The sequence below is a fragment of the Notamacropus eugenii genome, chromosome 2 (genome assembly GCF_028372415.1).
Source record: "Notamacropus eugenii isolate mMacEug1 chromosome 2, mMacEug1.pri_v2, whole genome shotgun sequence".
NCBI lineage: Eukaryota > Metazoa > Chordata > Mammalia > Diprotodontia > Macropodidae > Notamacropus > Notamacropus eugenii.
The window spans coordinates 231,606,567-231,629,435 of NC_092873.1; the positions used below are offsets into that span (position 1 = coordinate 231,606,567).

A 22,869-nucleotide genomic window follows, 5' to 3' on the forward strand; every position below is an offset into this window, starting at 1 on the left:
TACATGTTGTGGAATACTGCCACTTTATACACCTACAGCTTTGGGCAATTGGGGTTGTATATATTTTTTCTGCCTCTTTACTTTTATTCTACTTTTCTCCTACTCTTCTAGCTATTTCCATGTTATCTCTCACTTATGTTTATACAGTGCATCAGTTATAATCCTTTTGTGATACTATAAACTATTGTTGAAACTATAAAGAAAATATGGTGGATGTACAAAAGAACCAAGAAAACTGTGATACTTTAGATGCTCAATCCTCAGTGATTTTCCCAGTTTAGATGTCTAAGTATTTTACCTGAGCAAAGAAGTGTGCTTTAGGGTAAAATGCCCGAAGTCCATGGAGAATACCTGGGACCACTACCATGTTCCACACACTTTATAAAAAGACACTAAACAAAGAATATAAGCAAATAAGTTTGAAGGCAGGTGTGTGGGTCTATCTATGCCTTACCATAGTGTTGAGATGATCCTGAACTCTCAAAGGTTATGCCAATGGAGTACAAGTTCTAGCAGGTCCTACCAAACTGGAAATTCTACAAGTATAGATTTGGTATTGTCCAAGCATCAGCCTAAATAGGATGTAAAGCTCACCATGAAGCTAGCTCTGCCCAGGAGGATACATCTTTTGGTCACAATAATTCTAGAAAACTATTTACTAAGTCATTCAATCTATATCAGCGAAAGAGCACTCACACATACAAAATTACAAATCCTTTAAGTGTGGAAGACATAATATATCAGAGAAGCAGTATACATGGCACATTGGAAAGAATACTACATTGGAAGTCAAAATCAACAATCATTTATTATTTACTTCCTTTCAGGTACTGTGCTAAGCTCTACACATATAAAAACAAAAGGGAAATACTATTCCTAAACTATAGAAGTTCATATTCTAATGGAGGAGACAAAACTCAAAACAACATGTACGTACATACAAGAAACAGAGTGTCCAGAAAATGTGTGTTCATCCTTCATTGCTGAAAAAGACCCTGCCATCAGAGAAATGATGACATGTCTTGCACTTGACTTTGTTTTGAGTGAGGGAGGGCTGTGCAGGTCACCAGCCTCACTTCTCCTCCAGAATCATCTGAATCCAGTGACCAGATATTCATCAGGATGACTAGAGATGACCCAGGATGAGGCAATTGGGGTTAAGTAACTTGCCCAAGGTCACACAGCTAGTGAGTGTCAAGTGTCTGAGGTGAGATTTGAACTCAGGTCCTCCTGACTCCTGCACTGGTGCTCTACCCACTGCACCACCTAGCTTCCCCAACCAGAAAGTAATCTCAGAGGAAAGACACTAACGATGATTGAGGTGTATGGGGAAGCAGAGGAAAAAGCCTCCTAGAGAAGGTGAAATTTGAGCCAAATTCAAGAGGTCTAACTCTGGTTCTACTACTTGCCACCTCTATAACACTGGTTTAACCTCTACAGGTCTCAGGTTCTTTGTCTGCAAAATGAGGGAGTTGGAACTGATGATCCATTCTAGCTCTACATCTGATGAGTCTATATTAGCTTTGCTAACAAGTTAAAAAAATAACAATAATTTGAAAATCTTCTTGTTGTTATTGTTCAGTTGTTTTAATTGTGCCTGACTCTTCATGACCCCACTTGGGGTTTTCTTGGCAAAGATGCTAGAATGGTTTCCTTCTCCAGCTCACTTTATAGATGAGGAAACTGAGTCAAAGAGAGTTAAGAGATTTGATTCTTAAAGACCATGCTGTAAACCCAATTCACTCAGGTTCTCATGGATTGGCCAACAATAATTCCCTACCCAAGCACCATTTGATGGTTATGAGATTATTATTATTATTGTTGAGTTATTATCTGAGCCATCAGGTTCCAAGTGAATGTAAATAGTAATTATTTCTCTTTTGGCCAGAAACCTTGAGGGTCTTCCCCTTCCAGTTTGATTTTTTTTTTTTTTAGTGGAGGGGAGAGGTGTGATTTAAGGGGCCATCCCTTGGTTCACATCCATAATCACTGAATGGACATTGCCTCAGTCAAAGTGAGAACTTGGAAAGATCTTAGCTTAAAAAGGCAGTGTGGGCCATCTCCCAGTAGTCCTGATCTATATCTGGTCACTGGACCCAGACGGCTCCAGAGGACAAAGTGAGCCTGGTGACTTTGAAGAGCTCTCCCTCACTTAAATCCGATTCCTTTGAAAGTCATGGCATCATCTTCCTGATATCATGGTCCTCTTCAAGAAAGAAGGACAAATCATACAACCACAATCAGGATCATATAGCTAGGAAGTGTCTGAGGCTGAATTTGAATTCAGGTCTTCCAGGCTCCAAGATCAGCTTTTATCCACTGCACCACCTAGCCTGAAACTGTTCTTACCCACTTCCAAGTTTTTTTCAATTCTTTCCTATGCTATAATATGAGAATTCTATGACTGAATCTAATCATTTTTGTAAAGAAAGCAGAAGACCTTAGCTAACAGTCAATAGTGCCTGCAATTATATTTTTTTTAAAATTATACTATATTATGGATATGTTTATTCTATTCCACAAATTAAAAATAAAAAAAAATTTTGAAAAAGGTATGGGGGGGGCAGAGCCAAGATGGTGGAGTAGAAAGACACACATACTCCAGCTCTTCCCCCACAGCCCATAAAATACCTGTAAAGAATGACTCTCAACAAATTCTAGAGCAGCAGAAGTCAAAGAATGACAGAGTAGAGGAGACTTCCAGCCCAGGGTGACCTGGAAGGCAGATGGGAAAGGTATGTCACATTGGACAAAGAGCAGAGTACAGCCCAGACTTGGTGGTGCTGCACTGGGAGAAGCAGGGCCAGAACAGGCCTCGGGGGTGGAATCCCCAGCAGCAGCAGATGTTCACAGATTCTTCAACCCACAGGTGCCAAAAGCAGCTTCAAAGATCAGAAAGACAGCTTTTTCACCTCAATGACAAGGGAGGAGGGTCCTCCCCTAGCCCCGGCCCCAGGCAGTGGCAATGGGTGGAGGCATAGGTAGCCACCTCAGGGAGAAGCCAGCTTCCATTGTTGAAGTACATAGCTTAAAAGCTGGGGGAACTGAGCAGCTGAGATGAACCTCAGCCCTGGGTGGCGCCCCACCCCTGCCTAAAGCCCCTGGGAGAGTTGCGCAGTTGATCTGAATCTCAGCCAGGAGCCAGGCCTGGGAGTAACTCTTTTCCCTTGACTGTTCCACCTTGGAGGAAATGAGATCTTACAGGTCCCCAGAGTATACCCTACTCTTTTTTTTTTTTTATTAAACTTTTAACATTTATTTTCACACAATTTTGGGTTACAAATTTTCTCCCCTTTCCCCCCCCCCAGACCCAAGTTTTCTAATTGCCCCTGTGACCTATCTGCTCTCTCCTCTATCCTCCCTCCCTGCCCTTGTCTCCGTCTTCTCTTTTGTCCTGTAGGGCCGGATAGCTTTCTTGACCCCTTAACCTGTATTTCTTGTTACCCAGTGGTAAGAACATTACATTTGGTCCTAACACTTTGAGTTCCAACTTCTTTAGCTCCCTCCCTCTCTACCCCTTCCCCTTGGAAGACAGGCAGTTCAATATAGGCCATATCTGTTTAGTTTTGCAAATGATTTCCATACTAGTTGTGTTGTATAAGACTAACTATATTTCCCTCCATCCTGTCCTGTCCCCCATTACTTCTATTTTCTTATGGTCCTTTCCCTCCCATGAGTGTCAACCTCGTATTGCATTCTCCTCCCCATGCCCTCCCCTCTATCCTCCCCCCCATCCTGCTTGTGCCCCTGTCCCCCACTCTCCTGTATTATGAGATAGGTTTTCCTCTCAGAATGAGTGTGCATTATATTCTTTCCTTTAGTGGAATGTGATGAGAGTAGATCTCATGTTTTTCTCTTGCCTCCCCTCTTTATCCCACCACTAATAAGTCTTTTGCTTGCCTCTTTTATGAGAGATAATTTGCCCCATATAACTTCTCCCTTTCTCCTCCCAATATTTCTCTCTCACTGCTTGATTTCATTTTTTTTTTTTAGAATATGATCCCATCCTCTTCAATTCACTCTGTGCACTCTGTCTCTATGTATGTGTGTGTGTGTGCATGTGTGTGTGTGTGTGTACTCCCACCCAGTGCTCAGATACTGAAATGTTTCAAGAGTTATAAATATTGTCTTTCCATGTAGGAATGTAAACAGTTCAACTTTAGTAAGTCCCTTATGATTTCTCTTTGCTGTTCGCCTTTTCATGGTTCTCTTCATTCTTGTGTTAGAAAGTCAAATTTTCTTTCCAGCTCTGGTCTTTTCATCAGGAAAATTTGAAAGTCTTCTATTTCATTGAAAGACCATTTTTTCTCCTGAAGTATTATACTCAGTTTTTCTGGGTAGGTGATTCTTGGCTTCAGTCCTAGTTCCTTTGACTTCTGGAATATCCTATTCCATTCCCTTCTATCCCTCAATGTAGAAGGTGCCAGATCTTGTACTATAGTATACCCTACTCTTGACAAAGAATCCAAAAGTCAAGTAACTGCTTGGGAAAATGCCCCCAAAAGGGAAAAAAAATAAGACTATAAAAGGTTACTTTCTTGGTGAATAGGTACTCTCTCCCATCCTTTCAGATGAGGAAGAACAATGTTTACAATCAGAGGAAAGACATAAAAGTCAAGGCTTCTGCATCCAAAACCTCCAAAATAAATATGCAATGGTCTCGCCATGGAAGAGCTCAAAAAGGATTTTGAAAACCAAGTAAGAGAGGTGGAGGAAAATTTGGGAAGGGAAATGAGAGCAATGCAAGAAAATCACGAAAAGTGAGTCAACAGCTTGTTAAAGGAGACCCAAAAAATACTGAAGAAAATAACACCTTTAAAAATAGGCTAACTCAATTGGCAAAAGAGGTCCAAAAAGCCAATGAAGAGAAGAATGCTTTAAAAAGCAGAATTAGCCAAATGGCAAAGGAGGTTCAAAAGCTCACTGAAGAAAACAGTTCTTTAAAAATTAGAATGGAACAGATGAAAGCTAATGACTTTATGAGAAACAAAGAAATTACAAAACAAAACCAAAAGAATGAAAAAATGGAAGATAATGTGAAATATCTCATTGGAAAATCAACTGACCTGGAAAACAGATCCAGGAGAGACAATTTAAAAATTATAGGACTACCTGAAAGCCATGATAAAAAAAAAAAAAAGAACTTAGACATCATCTTACATGCCATTATCAAGGAAAACTGCCCTGATATTCTAGAACAAGAGGGCAAAATACGTATTGAAAGAATCTATTGATCACCTCCTGAAAGAGATCTAAAAAGAGAAACTCCTAGGAATACTGCAGCCAAATTCCAGAGTTCCCAGGTCAAGGAGAAAATATTGCAAGCAGCCAGAAAGAAACAATTAGATTATTGTGGAAATACAATCAGGATAACACAAGATCTAGCAGTTTCTACATTAAGGGATTGAAGAGCTTGGAATATGATATTCCAGAAGTAAAAGGAACTAGGATTAAAACCAAGAATCACCTACCCAGCAAAACTGAGTATAATACTTTAGGGGAAAAAAATGGTAATTCAATGAAATAAAGGACTTTCAAGTATTCTTGTTGAAAAGACCACAGCTGAAAAGAAAATCTGACTTTCAAGCACAAGAATCAAGAGAAGCATGAAAAGATAAACAGGAAAGACAAATCACAAGGGACTTACTAAAGTTGAACTGTTTACATTCCTACATGGAAAGATAATATTTGTAACTCTTGAAACTTTTCTCAGTATCTGGGTAGTTGGAGGGATTTTATACATACATACATACACACACACACACACACACACACACACATATCTAGAGAGAGAGAGAGAGAGAGGGAGAGAGAGACAGAGAGCACAGGGTGAGTTGAATAGGAAGGGATCACATCCAAAAAATAAAATTAAAGGGTGAGAGAGGAATATATTGGGAGGAGAAAGGGAGAAATGGAATGGGGCAAATTATCTCTCATAGAAGAGGCTAGAAAAAGCTTTTCAGTGGCGGGGAAAAGGGGGGAGGTGAGAGGGGGAAAAGTGAAGCTTACTCTCATCACATTTTGCTCAAGGAAGGAATAACATGCACACTCAATTTAGTATGAAAATCTATCTTACACTATAGGAAAGTAAGGGAGAAGGGGATAAGCAGGGTGGGGGGGGATGATGGAAGGGAGGGCAAATGGGAAGAGGGAACAAGTAGAAGTAGACACTCTTGGGGAGGGACAAGTTCAAAAGAGAGAATAGCAGAAATGGGGGGCAGGATAGGATGGAGGGAAATATAGTCTTACACAACATTACTATTATGGAAGTTATTTGCAAAATTACACATACATAGCCTATATTGAATTGTTTGCCTTCTCAGTGCGGATGGGTGGGGAGGAAGGAAGGAAGGAAGAGAAGTTGGAACTCAAAGTTTTAGGAGTAAATGTTGAGAACCATTTTTGCGTACAACTGGGAAGTAAGAAGTACAGGTAATGGGGTACAAAAATTTATCTTGCCATACAGGACAAGAGAAAAGATGGAGATAAGTGAAGGAAGGGGTGTTAGAAGGGAGGGCACACTGGTAGAAGGGGTAACCAGAATGCAAGGCATTTTGGGGTGGGGGGAGGGGAGAGATGGGGAGAAAATTTGGAACTCAAAATTTTCTGGAAATGAATGCTGAAAACTTAAAATAAATAAATAACAGGTACAACAAAATGTGTGCAAGAAGGTTTGGATTACATATATTTTGCCTTCTTAGCAGGGACCTAGATTCAGTCAGCATTTCACATCATGACTTTCATGTTAATGAAAGTATAAAAGGTACAAGAGATTGGCTTAACTTTATTCACATTGTTAAAATATGGTGGTGGAAAGAATTCCTGTTTCCCATACTAAGATTTAGAACTTTTGAATACGCCTGTTAATTTGTATCTATGTCCTGGATAGGTGAAATGAGTAAAATAAGATTCCTGGAGCAGACTGACTCCCTTCTTGTATCTGTATATCCAACATCTAGCACAGTACGTAGTACACGGTAGTCATTTAATAAAGGCTGATTCATTGATCAAGTGGACTAAACTTGATTTCATATAGGAAATTGGACAATCCTTTTTAATAATCCTAACTTGCTCGGTGCTACAAAAACCTACCTTTTTAATATCAATAAGCTTCTGGTAGTGCTGTATGGCTGCAAATCATGGAACATCAAAATCTCAGAAGAATCAAAATTATAAGTAGGCAGAAGGGCAACAAAAAGATGCATGGTGAATATAAATGGGCAGTAACTGCAAGCACTTGTGCAAAGGAAACAAAAACTATCTTCAAGGATAATACTAGGTAGACAAATTATGCATGGGGAATGAGAAACAAAAGAAGTTACAAATATAATATGGGAACAGAGGCATCAGACACTCAGTTCTCAAGCAGCATGACACCCACAGCATTCCACAGTTAGGCCTGAATCAGATTAAAATGTAATTGGGAAATACTTAATAAGATAAAAAAAAATACAATAGAATATACTGTTAATATGTGGTTCTCTAAGTCAATGTGACCCACAGGGATACAGTTTGGTGGCCCCATTGCTATTTGAGTTTTAACCCATGACAGTTCGCTATTGCTTACTGATACAAATCTGAATTCTTAAAATGAGCATTTAGGCCTTTGTACCTCAGCTCTCTCACCTACTTAAATTATTTGAGGTGTTAAGGTGGCTGCCAGTGAGCTGATCTGCAGCACTCCCAAGTACAAGTGGAACCAGATTAAAATGTAATTGGGAAATGTTTAACAAAATAAAGAAAAATACAGTAAAACATGGAAGTGTGAATTTGTGGCTTTCTAAGTTAATCAACAGGTGGCTTACAGAGAGCCTGCTTTATGTGAGTTTGACAAAAACACTCTAGAGACTTGATATCAGTTAAATTCAACTGTCTAGGCAGGGAATGGACATGACGGGACAGGAAAGCCCACTGCCACTGCATTTTGGATTCCCCCCCATTCTACTTTTGTACCTGGCACCTCTCTCCTTTTACCACCTTTAGTCATAACCTCTCACTGGCAGCCAAAGTCTTGCCACTCTAGTTTCCAATATTATCTCTCACTATTCTCTTACACTAAATCTTCTGCTTCAAGGTCATTTTACCAATCACTGTTCTTTTAGCATGTCTCATATACTCCCACCTTATTTTTACCTCTTCACATGGCACCAACATGTCTCTCTGAATCTCTGAATCCTACTAATCCTTCAAGTTCACAGGTTTTGTGAACACTCCTTTGAACACATCAGCAGAACTCTTCCTGCTATGAAGTGTTAAAATGCCTATTGTCTATAATTCATACAGTACAAATCCTATCTTGTATTACTATTTTTTGTGCAAATGTCTAGTCTGACCAACTAAATTATAATATCTCTAAAAACAAAGATTAAGAGGCAGGATGGTGTGTAATGGATAGAAAGTTGGCTTTGAAATCAAAAGGATGTGAATTCAAGTACTAACTGTTAATAAGGGTATATACTAAGGCAACTGTGGAACTAAAAGAAAAGGACATTATAAAGGGAGGCAAAAGTAAGGAAGGAATTAAAACCGACTTCAAATCTTCAAGCTTGAACAACTTGGGAGAATTACAGTACTGATGAAAAAACAAACAACAGTTCTACATAATAGGCTTACACTTATGTATTATCTAGTTTTAGGTTACTCACATACTAAAATCCTTCTTTTGCCCTCTCCCTTTTTTTTAGATCTTTGTCCATTTCAAGTGAATAATAGCTTACTTACTGCAGGTGCATGATCATTTTCAGGTAAATCTCTGGTAAAAAAAAAAATACTGGTGACTCATCAGGACTTTAATTTCACCTTCATGCTCCTAAATCTGATTCATTTAATCTGTTGGCTCCCAATCTGACTATATCCATGCAGTTAAAATGATAATTAATAGTTCTCTGAAAAATATATGTTTATAATTTATTATCAGCTAATTCTCTATATTTTCAGATTTCTTTTCTTTGAAGTTTAGGAAACCAGATAATTTATCACAAACTTCCTGACCTAAGTCCAAAAAGAAATATATTCGAACCTTTAAAGAAAGCAAAAGACAAGTAAGACACAACCACTTGGTACAAGGGTAGATAAAATGAGGGCCAGAAATTTAAAATCCAGACAATATAACACTGATTATTTACAACACTTAATACTGCTTGACCTAGCTACAGTGCATACTCAAACATTGTCTGATTTCAAAGTAAGGACTTGTAGATTTTTCTGTTTTGATGAATTCCAAAATCTTTAGGCAAAAAAAAAAAAAAAAGATGTTTAAAGAGAAAAAAAGACTCCTGTTCATTCAAAACACACAATACAGAAACACATAAGGTTTCTATTTTTTTGCAACTAAGCTAGCATTGGAGGTGAAAATAAACTTAAATTTTATTCCTAGAATTTCCTGAGAACACTTCAATTGTTAGTTAGGTTTTTTTCTCCATTTCTACTCTAATAGCAGTGATGTGAGAAAGAAATTGATATAATCTGGTCTGTAAGTTACTGTAGCAATGCTTTATTTTTAAAAGATTGTTACTACTAATATGTGTTAATTATTGAGCATATGATACTATAAAAATAGTTATACGGAATTACAGACATTAAAGCTTTATTTCTGCCTCTGAAATCTATATGATACAAAAGATGAGATAAGGCAGATCAACAAATGTTACAATCATATATATTTACACTTATCCACAAAGATACGTAATTTGTGTTTACTGAGTAGGAATCAATTATGTATCAAGGAAAGCATGATAATGATATAACTAGGCATTTATATAGTATAAAGTTTCTTTATAGAGAAAATGAATTTCGAATTGTGTGTAAGGGAATGGTGTAGGCACTAGAAAGAGTGGAGGGGTAACCTCAAGTAGGGACATTAAAAAAAAACCTTTTGTTTGGAATAGAGTGGGCAAAGGGAACTAGAAAGAGGTCAAAGTGGTTCGACATAGTGAAACAAACGGGCAGAATACACACTAAAGCCAAAAGGATGTGAGTAGGGAAATTAGAAGCTGGTGAAGAGAAGATTGATGTGCTTAAAGATATAATTAAGAAAGATGTTAGTGAAATCATTCAGTGTTAACTGAAGACAGCCAACACTTTACTTTGGGATTGTAGAGGAGGACAGGAAGAACAATGAATACCTTTCATGCATATAATGCTTTCAAGGTTACAAAGTCCATTATTTATACACTTGTATACTGGGTAGTGCAGATCTTATTCCTATTTACAAATAAGTGAATCAAGACTTACACATAGGCTAAGTGATTTGCACAATGATGACCATACCAGAAAATGAAGGAGTTGGTCCTTGAACCCATGACTTTCATTTCAAGGTTCAGAGCTCTTTCTACTATACAATTAATATAAGATTATAACACATTTAGATAAGCTCTCATATGAAATTTGCCAATTAAGACCTGTTGCTTAAATTTTTACAGCCAGTATTTCTGATAAAGGTCCTATTTCTCAAACATACAGAGAACTGAGCTAAATTCATAAGAATACAAGTCATTCCGCAATTGAGAAATGGTCAAAGGATATGAACAGGTAGTTTTCGGATGAAGAAATTAAAGCTATTTATAATCATATGAAAAAATGCTCTAAATCACGATTGATACAGAAATGCAAATTAAAATAACTCTGAGGTACCACCTCACACCTATCAGACTGGCTAATGTGACAGAAAAAGAAAATGATAAATATTGAAGAAGTGGAAAAATTGGAACACTAATGCACCATTGGTGGAATTGTAAACTGATCCAACCATTCTAAAGAGTGACAATCATTTAATATAATTTTTTGAACCCCAATAAGGGACAAAGCCTGAACTAATCAACCAGACTGCTTTGCTTTGCTCTAAAAATGTCCTTTCCTGTGTCAGCAACTTCAAAGACCAAACAAGCTAAGGAGTTTTCTTTTTGTTTATGACAGGATGCCTGCAACCAGAGTAGTGGGATATATTTTATCTTGGTATCACAGAGACATATGCTGTATGGGGAAAATCCAGACATCCTGGGATCCTAGTTGCTAACTGACACTACTTTCTTACTTGTCTTTTCTCACTGTACTTACAACTTATACAACTAAGAAACTTCCTTTCTCATGGTATAGGAAAAAAATATGGAAACCATAAATTTGAGTTGGGATTGTTTTAAAGTGTATTTAAACCTTCTCATTCTTTATCAGTTAGTCAGAAGTTTCCTTCTGGCTCCATGATCATGTATCTGCTAACTTTAATGGAATAAATAATACTAATTTACATATCACCTAGCCTGTTTGCCTCCTTTAACCAAACTTTCAAGTCAGCAAGAGCAATGTGGAACTATGTCAGAAGGGCAACCAAACTGTGGGTACCCTTTGATCCAGCAATACTTACTGCTAGGTCTGTATCCCAAAGAGATCATAAAAAAGGGAAAACGAACCATTTGTTCAAAAATATAGCAGCTTTTTTGCGGTGGCAAAGAATTGGAAATTGAGGGGATAACCATGAACTGAGGAATGGCTGAACAAGTTGTGGTATATAAATGGAATGGAATGCTATTGTACTCTAAGAAATGACAAGCAGGCTTATTTCAGAAAAACCTGGAAATACTTACATGAACTGATACTGAGTGAAGTGAGCAGAACCAGGAGAACACTGTACATGGTAACAGCAACACTGTGCTGTGATTAACTCTAATAGACTTGGCTCTTCTCAGCAATACAATGATCCCAGACAATTCCAAAAGACTCATGATAGAAAATACTAACCACATCCGTAGAAAGAACTACAGAGTTTCAACGCACGTCTGACAACACTATTTTCACTTTTTTTGTTTTTTCTTTCTTGTGGTTCTTGCCTTTTGTTCTGATTCTTCTTTCACAACATGACCAATCTGGAAATATGTTTAACATGTTTCTACATGTATAACCTCTATAAGATTGCTTGTTGTCTTGGAGATGAGGGAAGGGAGAGAGTAAGAAAAATTTGGAACTCAAAATTTTACAAACATGAATGTTATAAAACTATCTTTACATGCAATTGGAAAAAAATAAAATACTATTAAGGGAAAAAAATACATGCGCTTAAAACTAAGAATTGGGACACTGACATGACTAGGAAACAAAAGAACACAAAACCTACAATGAAACAAGGACAACAGTCTAGTATAATAGAAAGAAAATTGTCTCTGGAACCAGAGGATCTGGGTTCAAATCCTGCCTCTGATACTTACTAACTGAGTCACCTTAGGAGAGACGACTAACCTCCCTAGCTTTCAATTTTCACAACTGTAAAATGAAGGCATTGTCCTAGATGGACTTTGAGTTCTTTCTAGTAATTGATAATCTTGATTAAACATTTTGCCAGGCACTGCGATGGAAATTCAAAGAAAATCAAAAATAGTCCTTAGCCTCAAGGAGGCACATTCTAGTTGGGGATACAGAATAGAAACTGGATCTATGATTTCTCTAATAGAGGAAACTCCTATTAAGAAACAGTCTTAGAGAGCACTGACTTGGTTAGGGTCAGTCAGCCAATATGTCAGAGGCTAGATTTAAATTTTTATATTTTGTTTTCGTGTCTAATTACATATAACAACAATTTTTAACATTCTTTTAAAAAAATTTTGATTTCCAAATTCTCTTCCTCTCTTTCTCTTCTTAGAGAAGGCAAGCAGTCATGCAAAATATAATTTCATATTAGCCATATTCCGAAATAAAACAAAGACCAAAAAGCAAAACAACCCAAGCCCAAGAAAAAGAAAATAAAAAAGTATGCTTGGATCTTCATTCAGACTCCCTCAGTTCTTTTTCTGGAGGCAGATAGCATTTTTGATCATAAGTCCTTTCAAATTATCTTGGATCATTGTAATGCTGAGAATAGCTAAGTCATTCATAGTTCATCATGATACAATATTGCTATTAGTGTTTTGCTCACTTCCCTTTGTACCACTTCATATCAGTTTTCCCAGGTTTTTCTGAAATCATCCCGCTTGTCATTTCTTATAATACAATCATACACCACAATTTGTTCAACCATTCTCCAACTGATGAGCATCCTTTCAATTTCCAATTCTTTGCCACCACAAAAAGAGCTACTATATTTTTATACATACAGGTCTTTTTCCTTTTTTGGGGGGTGGGGGGATATTTCTTTAGGATACAGAACTAGTAGTGGTATTGCTGGGTCAAAGAGTATGTACAGTTCTATAGCCCTTTGGGCACAGTTCCAAATTGTTCTCCAGAATGGTTAGATCAGGTCAAAGGTCTACCAACAGTGCATTAGTGTGGAAATTTTTCCATTTCCCATCCAATATTCACATCCCCTCCAACATGTCAGAGGTGGGATTTGAATCCAAGTCTTCCTGACTTTGAGACCAGCTCTCTATTTAATCCAACATATAGATAATTAGGCATATATAAGATACATTTAGAGTAAATGGTAGGCAACCTTCAAGGGGATGATAGTAACTGAGGAAACTGGAAAAGGCCTTCTGCAGAAGAGGACAATTGAACTGGATCCAGGGAAAAACAAGAGGAAATATGAGGCAGAGGTGAGGAAATAGCAAATTTCAAACATGAGAGTACAGCCAGTGCAAGGATTTTCCTGTGAGAGGAAAAAAAAAAAGGTTCACATGCCTAGTTCCTGGAGGTAATCAGTGTTCATGGAGGGAAGTAAATTGTGAGAAGAATGGAAAGATAGGAAGGATCCAGATTGTAATGACAACTAAATGACAAATGAATGAGTTTGTATTTTATTCTAAAGGTAACAGAGAGTCAGTTCAGTTCAGTTTGTTGAATGAGGATGACACGGTGAGATCTGAACTATAGGAAAATCACTTTAGCAAGTTGTACATAGAATGAATTGAAGTAAGGCTGTTACCTGAGGCAGGAAGTCCAAACAAGCCAGGCCAAGGAAGCGGTGATGAAGGACTAAATTGTGGTCGTGAATTGTGAGTGGAAAGAAAAGAGAATATTATGGGGAGATGTGAAAATGTTGTGAATAACAAGATTTGGAAACCTGGGGTGACAGAAGAGATAGGGATGACAAGGAGTTATAGACCTGAACGACTAGGAGGATGGCAGCTTTATAGCTACCTTTGTTTCTCTAGATCTAAACTCCTATAAACCAGGTACAGTACTTAATAAATATGTCTTACAATGATAGATGTCACTTCTATAATGCTTTATATATATTATCTCCAAACAATCCTTTGAGGTAATTTGTATTTGAAAATATTTTTATTTGGGAAACTGAGGCTCAGAGAGGGTCAGTAAGTCAGGTTCAAAATGGTAGAAGGTGGAGTCCGGATTTCCCGACTTCCACATCCTTGCACTACCTTACCGTACAACCACGCAGTCCTCAGCCAGAAACACTAACGGGCTGGGGAGGCGCAGCAAAGAGTACCTGGTACTACGATATTACCCCAGCATTTCGCCTTCCCCTGCTGGAGAACACGCTCCAGAGGGGGAAGGAGCACCATGGGGGTTCTCGGCTCACCTCCGCCAGAAGCTGGCTGTGGGACTTTGGATCCTCCCCTCCCCCCGTCCCCCTCTCCCCAGAGGACGGCTTGGAGAGTGAACCTGGCGGTCCAAAGGCTGCGGCTCTACCTGCACACGTGTTGGCACCCAGTGGGGCACCCAGGGCCACCGCCACGCTCACCCCGACTCTAACCAGGCTAAAGTGCGGGGCGGGCGGGGGAGGGAAAGGGCGCAGGAAGACGCTCCGCCCCACGCGCGGCAGGTCCGGCTCTACCGTCGCGGCCCGGCCCGCCCCCAGCGCCCCTCACCAGGTGCATCGCCCTCTCCATCCACGCCCCTCTCTCCTCCTCCGACACGGACACTCCCCGGGCTGCGAGCGCCGCCGCAGTGGTCCCCTCCATCCCGCTCCGGCCGCTGGAGGCCCGACTCACCCGGGAGGCAGAGAGCAGCCAGGCAGCCAGGTAGAAGAGAGCCGGCGGCGGAACGCCGGAGGCCCGCGGCTGCTGTTTCCGGGGGGGCCGCCGGATGGTGGGCACACCGGGGACTGAATTCGGGACGGACGCTGCTTTCCGGCCCGAAGCAGCCGCAGCCGCGGCGGCTGTCGGGACGGCGGCCAGGACGGCTCAGTCGGGTCTCCACGCCCCCTTCCTTCTCCGGTGACTGGCGAGCCGGAGACGGGCGGCCGCGATCTCCTCAGGAGGACCCGGGAAGGGGCGAGAGCGTCCCTAGGACCAGCCCGGCCAGCCGCGTTCACCCGAGAAACCGTCCCCCTTCCCCGCCCGCTCCTTCCTCCAGGTCCCCCCCACACCCCGGGGCTCGCGGGTCCTCAGCCCCCTGCACCTCTGCCCTCCCACCTCCGGGACCGGAAGATGCTCAGGTCCGTGTGGAATTTTCTGAAACGTCACAAGAAGAAATGCCTGTTCGTGGGCACCGTCCTCGGAGGTGGGTGCAGGCGCTGGGGGGGCGTCCGGGGGCTCCTCCAGCTCTTTGCTAGCTGGAGTAGGCGGGGGTCAGGGGGACGCGGGGTCCCTGCGGCTTCCCCAAGAGCCGGGAGGGCCCTGGGGCACCCAGCACCCTTGCTTGGCAGAGGAGCCGCCCGCGAGCTGGTGGTCTCCAGGCAGCTGGGTCTTTTTCCCGTCACATCCCTTGGCGGGGCAGACTGCCTCTGCTGAAGTGACCTACTGCAGCACCCAGAACTTGGCGTGGATCTCTCATTTACCGGGAGTTTCGCGAAACTTAAGAGACTGCCCGCAGTGTCTGCGTATCTTTCTCCCCCATCTGCCCTTCTTTCTCTCTCACTCTCCTTCTTTTCCCTTTCCCCTCTTCCTCCTCCTCCCCTTCTCCCCTTCCCTGTCCTTCCCTCCCTCCATCTCTTTTTCTCTCTCTGTTATAAACTATGTTGTAGTGTCTGAACGCACAGACGTACTGAGAGGTCCGAGTACTTTTTAAAATTGATCATTTAGTCCTTTTATTCCTTAATTCTATATAGTAAGGACTACATTCTAAAGTATGATCTAGATGGACAACGGAGAGGTTCATCAGTTTTCTTTAAGCTTAAGATATCCAGCTCCATTCTATTTGGAGTCTGCAATGGAGCCATAAGGGCGGATAAAAGAAATTCTTAGGGGCCCTTCCTATTATCTTGTAGCCATAATGACAAAAATTTGCAGGAGGCCGGGCAGAGAATACGTTGGTTTTCCATGTGAACATAAGTAGGAGGAGGAATCTTAAGAGCACGAGGTTTTGATATTCTTATCGCTAAATACATGCAGTAGATACAAAACTACTTACAAATCAAGGTCGAGAATTTCCCAAATAACTTGACCCATCTATCTTTTATTTTGATTATGGTTTTCCATGCACAGCTATAGATAAATAATAACACATTTTAGTCATCAGTAATTCTGGTTTGTGAGTAATTTTGTGTTTGAAGCTTGAAGCCAAATCTATGTTGTTGATTGGAATATGGTTCTGTTTAAGGCTGTCCGTAGGGTTTTTTGTTTTTGTTTTTGCTGTTTTGAGGTCTTAAATCTGTATACGTATAGATGTTTTTATCTAGACTGCACAGATGGCACTCCGTTTTCCATTGTTTAATTATATTGAATGTTTTGTCTGGAGAAGTGTTAAAGATCTTCAGGTCTTTGAAGGATTGTCATTTGGAAAGAGGAAATAAACTGATTTTGCTCAGTCTCAGAGGGCAGAACTAGGAATAATGGATAGGAGTTAGTGAGACACAGATTTTACCTAAATATAAAATGAAACTTACTGAAAATTAAAGCTGTGTCTTTGAAAGGAAGAAGAAGATAGAAGCTCCATGCCTTAGTGAATAGAGCGAGGGAGACGACAGTTTAAATCTGGACTCAGATGTTTACCAGCTTGTAACTCTAGGCAGCTCTTTTCATCTGTAAAAATAGGAATAATAGTACATACCTCTCTCAAGGGTTGCTGTGAAGATCAAATGAGGTAATAGTTAAAGTGCTTCACAAACCTTAAAACTTTATATAAATTCTATTATTATTAATAACTAATAGCCTATGTTTATATAGCACTTTAAAGCTTACAAAACAATTTCTATGTGTGGTACTATATATGTTTTTATCTTTGTTTTAAAGATGAGGTAGCTCAGAGAAATCAGTTGACTTGCCTTTTGTCTCATAGCTAATAAATGTCAGAGGTGAGATTTGAAATTGGGTTTCTTTTGACATACAGATTAGGTTTACTCTGTAGAAACGAAGAATTTCTTAATGATGGCAGAAGTACACATATACCATTTTATTGAGTTCTTGTTGATTTGTAAGGAAATTGAAAACTTACCATAACAGTCCATGAAGGAATAGACATGCTCTCTTTCAGGTGGAAAAGGGAAGACTGAAAGAAAGCTGTAGGGGACATTATTGGGCTTTTTTTCTGGGTGATCATAGTTCAAGGAGTAACTTAGATAGAAAAAGATGCCAAGAGCTTTGTTGCTATAAGTTGTAGATACAGGTACGTGTAAAGAGTATGTGCATGAGTGCATGAGAAATCTTTAAAATAGAAAGAGAAATTGATTTTTATGGTCTTAAAGACATTAAAAAAACAAACTCCCCCCCCCCCCCAAATTATAGTTAGTCAGGGAAAGAAACAATGGAGGATAACAATACACATTTACCTAAAATACATCAAGCCTCTCAATTAAGGGTAAAGCATACATTAATTTAGATGTCAGACCCCAGGATTTGATTCAAAAATATGGAGAAATTGCTAAAACTATTGACATTATCATATCTGTTGGTTGAGGTGACTGTGTCTTTGTGGCAGATTTTGAATGGAAAAACTGGCTAGCTTCTAATAAGACTAAAATAAGTACACGGTATATCTTATTTACTCATTGACTGTTGTAAGAAAATATTGTAAGGATTTAATTTATGATTCTGCATTCCATTTATGAGTGACCCCTCCAGAAATTGCTCATTTTGAAAGGTCATTTTGTACATGGCATCTGTGTTTACTGTGTGCAAAGTTTTTTACAGAAAATCTAAAGCAAGGAACAAGCAAACCATTCAGGCTTTCTTCTTTCTTATTCTTCATCTCAAAACCCATCTTTTTTTCCCCTTTATCCCATGAGGAGGTGGGCCCTTCTCCTTGCCAAGACCATCATCCCCTCAAATTATACTCTTGTTCCCTTCCCTTTCCTTTAGCAAATTCCACAATCATCCTCCCAACCCTTATCTTCAATTTCTCTTTATGTACTGGCTCCTCCTTCCTGTCCAGGTTCTTTTCCATCCTTAAAAAACTCTGAATTGTCCCTGTCCTTGTCTCAAACTATTACCCTGAATATCTGTTTTCACAGCCAAATTCCTGAGGGGAAAAAAGTCTTCTGTACTGATTGCCTCTACTTCTCCTCTCAGTAACTTTTCCAATCCATTGTAAACCTGGCTTCCAGCATCATTACTCAAATTAAACTGCTTTGTCAAAATTATCATTGATTTCTTAATTATCAAATCTGATGATCTTTTATCAGTCTTTATCATTGACCTCTCTGCAGTATTTAAAACTGTTGACCACTCTCTCCTAAATATTATCCTATCCAGGTTTTCCTGACACTACTCACTCTTGCTTCTCCTCCTAATTCTCTAACTACTTTTCAGTCTCCTTTGCCAGAATATCATCCATATGCTACTCCTAATTATAGATATACTTCTAGGACTCTGTCTTATGCACTCTTTTGCTCTCTCTATACAGTAATCTATGATCTCATTAATCTCTCTTGGTTCAAATATAAGTCCCATGCAGATGATTCCCAGATTTTTTTATCTAACTCTAGTTTCTCCTGAGTACTAATTTCGCTTCCGCTATCCATTAACAACTCATTATCTTTTCTCCCAAATTCTACCCTTTTCTTAATATCTTTGTTTCTGTTCTCAGTGTCACCATCCTCCCATTCACTTGGGTTCACAAAACCAGTTCTCTTGTACTCTTCCTTTCCCTCACGTCCATTCAGTCTTCATGTTTTGTTAATGCTACTTTCATAATTTATCTCCCATCTTGTCTTTCTTTCTATACTCATGGTTACTACTCCAGCTCAAGCCCTCAACACTTTTAGCCTTAACTATTGTAATCACTTTCTAATTGGTTTTTCTGCCTCAAGTCCCACTTCTTTCCATTCCATCCTGTCCTTCTCACAGTTACAAAAACATTAACTTACTCAAAAAGTTTCAAGTGCCTCTAGGATCAAATACAGACTTTCCCTGTGTAGTAATTAAAGCTCTTCTCAACCTAGTTCCTGCTTACTTTCCCAGTTTATTATACAAATTGCTATACACATTACTCCCTTTCACAGAACTGTGGCATCTAACCAAACTGGCTTATTTGTTGCTTGTCATATAGACATTGTCTCACAGTTTTACCAAGGCTGTACCCCTTTCAGCTTGGAAAGGACTCATTTCTTAGAATCAACAACTTTTCTGTGCTCTGCACCAGTGCCACTTGTTACTGAGTCCTTTTCTGATCTGTTTTTATATTTCTTCCTTCTCCAGTAGGGAAAGTAAGCTCCTTGAGGGCAAATAGTATTACTTTTCATCTTTGTAGGCACATATTATGTACTTTATTTAAAATTTTATTGATTGTATTATTGGCAGATAAACTTATTTCATTTTCCTTGTGCTATTTAATTTTGTAAAACTCAAGACAATGGTTTTGTATTTTGAGTAAAAAAAAAAAATCATTAACTTACTAGCTGTGTGACCTTGGGCAAGTCACTTAATACCAGTTGCCTTTCCCCCCAACCCACCAAAAATGTTTAATTTCATTTTTGATCTTTCACAGATAGAGATTCATAAATGGATAAATCAGGGTTTGGGGTTTTTGGGTTTTTTCTTTTTAGCATTGTGAGAAATTTTGTGATACTTTAATTAGTTCATTTTAAAAAACTTTTAGGAGTATATATCCTTGGGAAATATGGACAGAAGAAGATCAGAGAAATACAAGAGAGGGAGGCTGCTGAATATATAGCCCAAGCAAGAAGACAGTATCATTTTGAAAGTAACCAGAGAACTTGCAATATGACAGGTAAGACAAAAGAATATTTCTGTGTATAGAATTATTTATATGTGTATGCACATGTATCTCACTCTGTACAAATACACACATATAAAGCGTGTATGCATGTACATAATTTTGCATATATACACCTTGTATATATATATATGTGTATGTGTGTGTGTGTGTGTGTGTGAGTATAACAACTTGTGTGTATGTGTCTGGGTATTAAACAAACTTTGAGGCTGAACATTGTTTTTTTGTTTTGTTTCTTGTCTTTTGTTGTTGTTGTTGTTGTTTTACAGTGAATAGAGAGGTAGCACAGAAGCCAAAACTTCTGAAGTCCAACTTCTGACACATATTGGCTGTGTGACCCTGAACAAGTCACCTAATCTCTATGCTCCTGGGGTATCAAACTCAAGTAGAAATGGATCCCTGCAGGTTGCATATTGATTTAGAAGACCATAAATTAACAATATTTTTGTTGTATTCTATTTTTGTTTATTTTGTTAAATATTTACCAATTGCATTTTAATCTGGTTGGGGCAGGACTGTCAGCTTTGAGTAGACTCTGCTCTAGACTGTTTTCTAAGGCCATAATTTTTAATAAAGTGCTGGACCTACAGTGGGGGAGGGAGTTTCTTAAATCAGTGAAATCACAGATCTAGTCTTTATCCTTGTCCCTAAGAATACTAAGTACATTGTACCTTTCACTTAATGCTTAATATAAATGTCTGTTGACTGGAAATGACTAGCCTAGCATGGAAAGACTTCTCACCATTAGATTAGCTATCAGTTTATCAGTTCTTTTGGTCATGGCATCTCATAGAGATCCTTTGCTAAGGCATAAAGGAGTTGTAATCTGTATTAGTGAAGAGTGTACCTATACTAATGAAATCATGGTTCTGTTGAAGTATTAAAGTAATTTCAGAGATCATGGTTTCAGTAAGATATGCTTTTTGTTGTTGTTATTTAGCTGTTAAGTTGTATCTGACTCTTTGTGACCCTATGGACCATAGCATACCAGGCCCTTCTGTCTTCCATTATCTCTTGAAGTCTGTCCAAGTTCATGTTTGTTGTTCCTGTGATACTATCCGTCCATCTCATCCTTTGCCTTCTCCTTTTCCTTTTGCCTTCAGTCTTTCCCCAACATCAGGATCTTTTTTCCAATAAGTTGCATCATCTCTTTATGCAGCCAAAGTATTTAAGCTTCAGTTTTTGACCTTCCAGTGTATAGCCCAAATTAATTTCTTTAAATATTGACTGATTTGACCTCCTCACTGTCCAAAGGACCCTCAAAATATGCTGGGACTATGCATTATTTGATAATAGCAGGATTTTAATGTAAAAATAAACATTATCAAGATATAAATGCTTAATGTTATAAGAATATAACTATTTTTGGTATTTGAAAAATTGCAGACCTTTTAGTTTAGTAAAGTGCCTTCCCTGGAATAGATAACTCAACATGTGTTTGATAAGTTTAATACCTGTGTCTAGAGACATTTGAATAAATATGACTTCCTTAATGGTAATAAATGCCCCCCAGTTGTTCTTATGACTACAGGGTGTTAGTCTTCCCCCTACTTCTTCATCAGATAGCTCCCCCATTTTCACCTCTTTAAAGTCCAGGGCAGATGCCTAGTAACAAATGGTTAAGAGAGATAAATGGATTCAATTAAACATTTATTAAGTACATATTTGTATAATACTATCTTAGGCTATGGGGAAGATACAAATTTCAGTAAGATGAGCTTCTGCTCAGAGTTGCCCCTACAACCCTTTGTCCCATTTCTTAATACCAATTGCTAGGTCTCCCCGTCTTGTTTTTGTTTCTGGGGCATAGAATTAAGGAAAAGCTGAAATGTTCATGATATAGATATGAAAGGAGAGAAACTCTAGGTGGTAATAATGGGAATGGAAGAGAAGAAATAGGATGACTCAGAAACAGGATTATGACCTGTCCCTGAGTGTTTGTTTTGGGACTCAAATATTGGCAAGAGACCTTGCCCCCCTCCCATCTGATCTTACCATCAGTGGGTTCTTTGCTTCATTCCTTCCCGTTTTCCTCCTTGACCCATTACCATGCTGCTAATCTCAAAATTCCAATTTACTAACTTCCACAAGTATCTGTCCCTCTTTTTTCTTAATACCAGTTCTTTTCCTCAGATTTTGAGAGCCAGCACAAGCAAACATCATGCAAAACAGAAGCTGGGCAAGTTCCCATTCTTAATATTTATGAGCAAGTGAAGCCCTTCCTCTCCTGGCAGATGAAAAAATCTGGTGGAAAAGGTTCTTTGTATCACAAGATGGAATTCTGAATGCATTTTCTCATGAAAACACTTTCTACACGATGGTTAGGTTCTGTTGAATTGGAGAGTTGTATACAGTACTTTACTTCAAATGTGGATTAAATTGGCTTTTATGGCATCTGTTACATGATATTGTATTTAGGGAAATGTTCATATTGAGGTCCAAAGAACTAACTGCAACATGAACTTTAAGCATGAACTTTTAACCTGTTCACAATATGGGACTGTCAGTACTAGAAAGATGTTATCACAAAATGTTATCAATTTGTAAACACTGTGAAGGGATCCTTATAATGGGCTATTGTAAGCCCTGCTTTGTGGAGAACAAGTTCTGTCTGAATTATCCTCCTCTGAAGAGATAGTAAATGAGATCATAGAGCTTCAGCTGGAGGACCAAATAGTGTAATACCCTTTATTTAACAGATCCGTGCTCTTATCATATTACTTCTAATGAATTTATTTGCTTAATTGACTAAAATTGAGTCTTTAAGCTCAGTCTGTATCTTAGATGCTTAAGACAGATTCTGTCAGGGGCGGAACCCTGATCACCGCACCAACTTACCCTGCCCAGGGGTCTTCAGACGTCTCTGGCTCC

At 39.0% G+C, this 22,869-nt stretch overlaps 2 protein-coding genes across 4 annotated transcripts in view; one reads left to right on the forward strand and one right to left on the reverse strand.

The window, feature by feature from the left end:
* Positions 1–14,985, reverse strand: part of ADAT2 (adenosine deaminase tRNA specific 2) — a 35,249-nt gene extending 20,264 nt beyond the window's left edge. Inside the window, exon 1 of one of the 3 annotated variants that reach the window (XM_072643491.1) lies at positions 14,754–14,985. In XM_072643491.1, coding sequence (XP_072499592.1) covers positions 14,754–14,846 — 93 coding nt within the window. In that variant the 5' untranslated portion in view covers positions 14,847–14,985. Of the gene's footprint in view, positions 1–14,574; positions 14,726–14,753 lie in introns of those variants that run through there. The other 2 variants (XM_072643492.1, XM_072643493.1) reach the window with 2 other exon arrangements.
* A 273-nt stretch (positions 14,986–15,258) lies between these two features.
* The window catches only part of PEX3 (peroxisomal biogenesis factor 3), a 57,080-nt gene continuing 49,469 nt past the window's right edge, over positions 15,259–22,869 (forward strand). The window contains exons 1-2 of the mRNA XM_072643489.1: positions 15,259–15,387; positions 19,861–19,992. Of these exons, the coding sequence (XP_072499590.1) occupies positions 15,315–15,387; positions 19,861–19,992 (205 nt within the window). The 5' untranslated portion in view covers positions 15,259–15,314. The remainder of the gene's footprint in view (positions 15,388–19,860; positions 19,993–22,869) is intronic.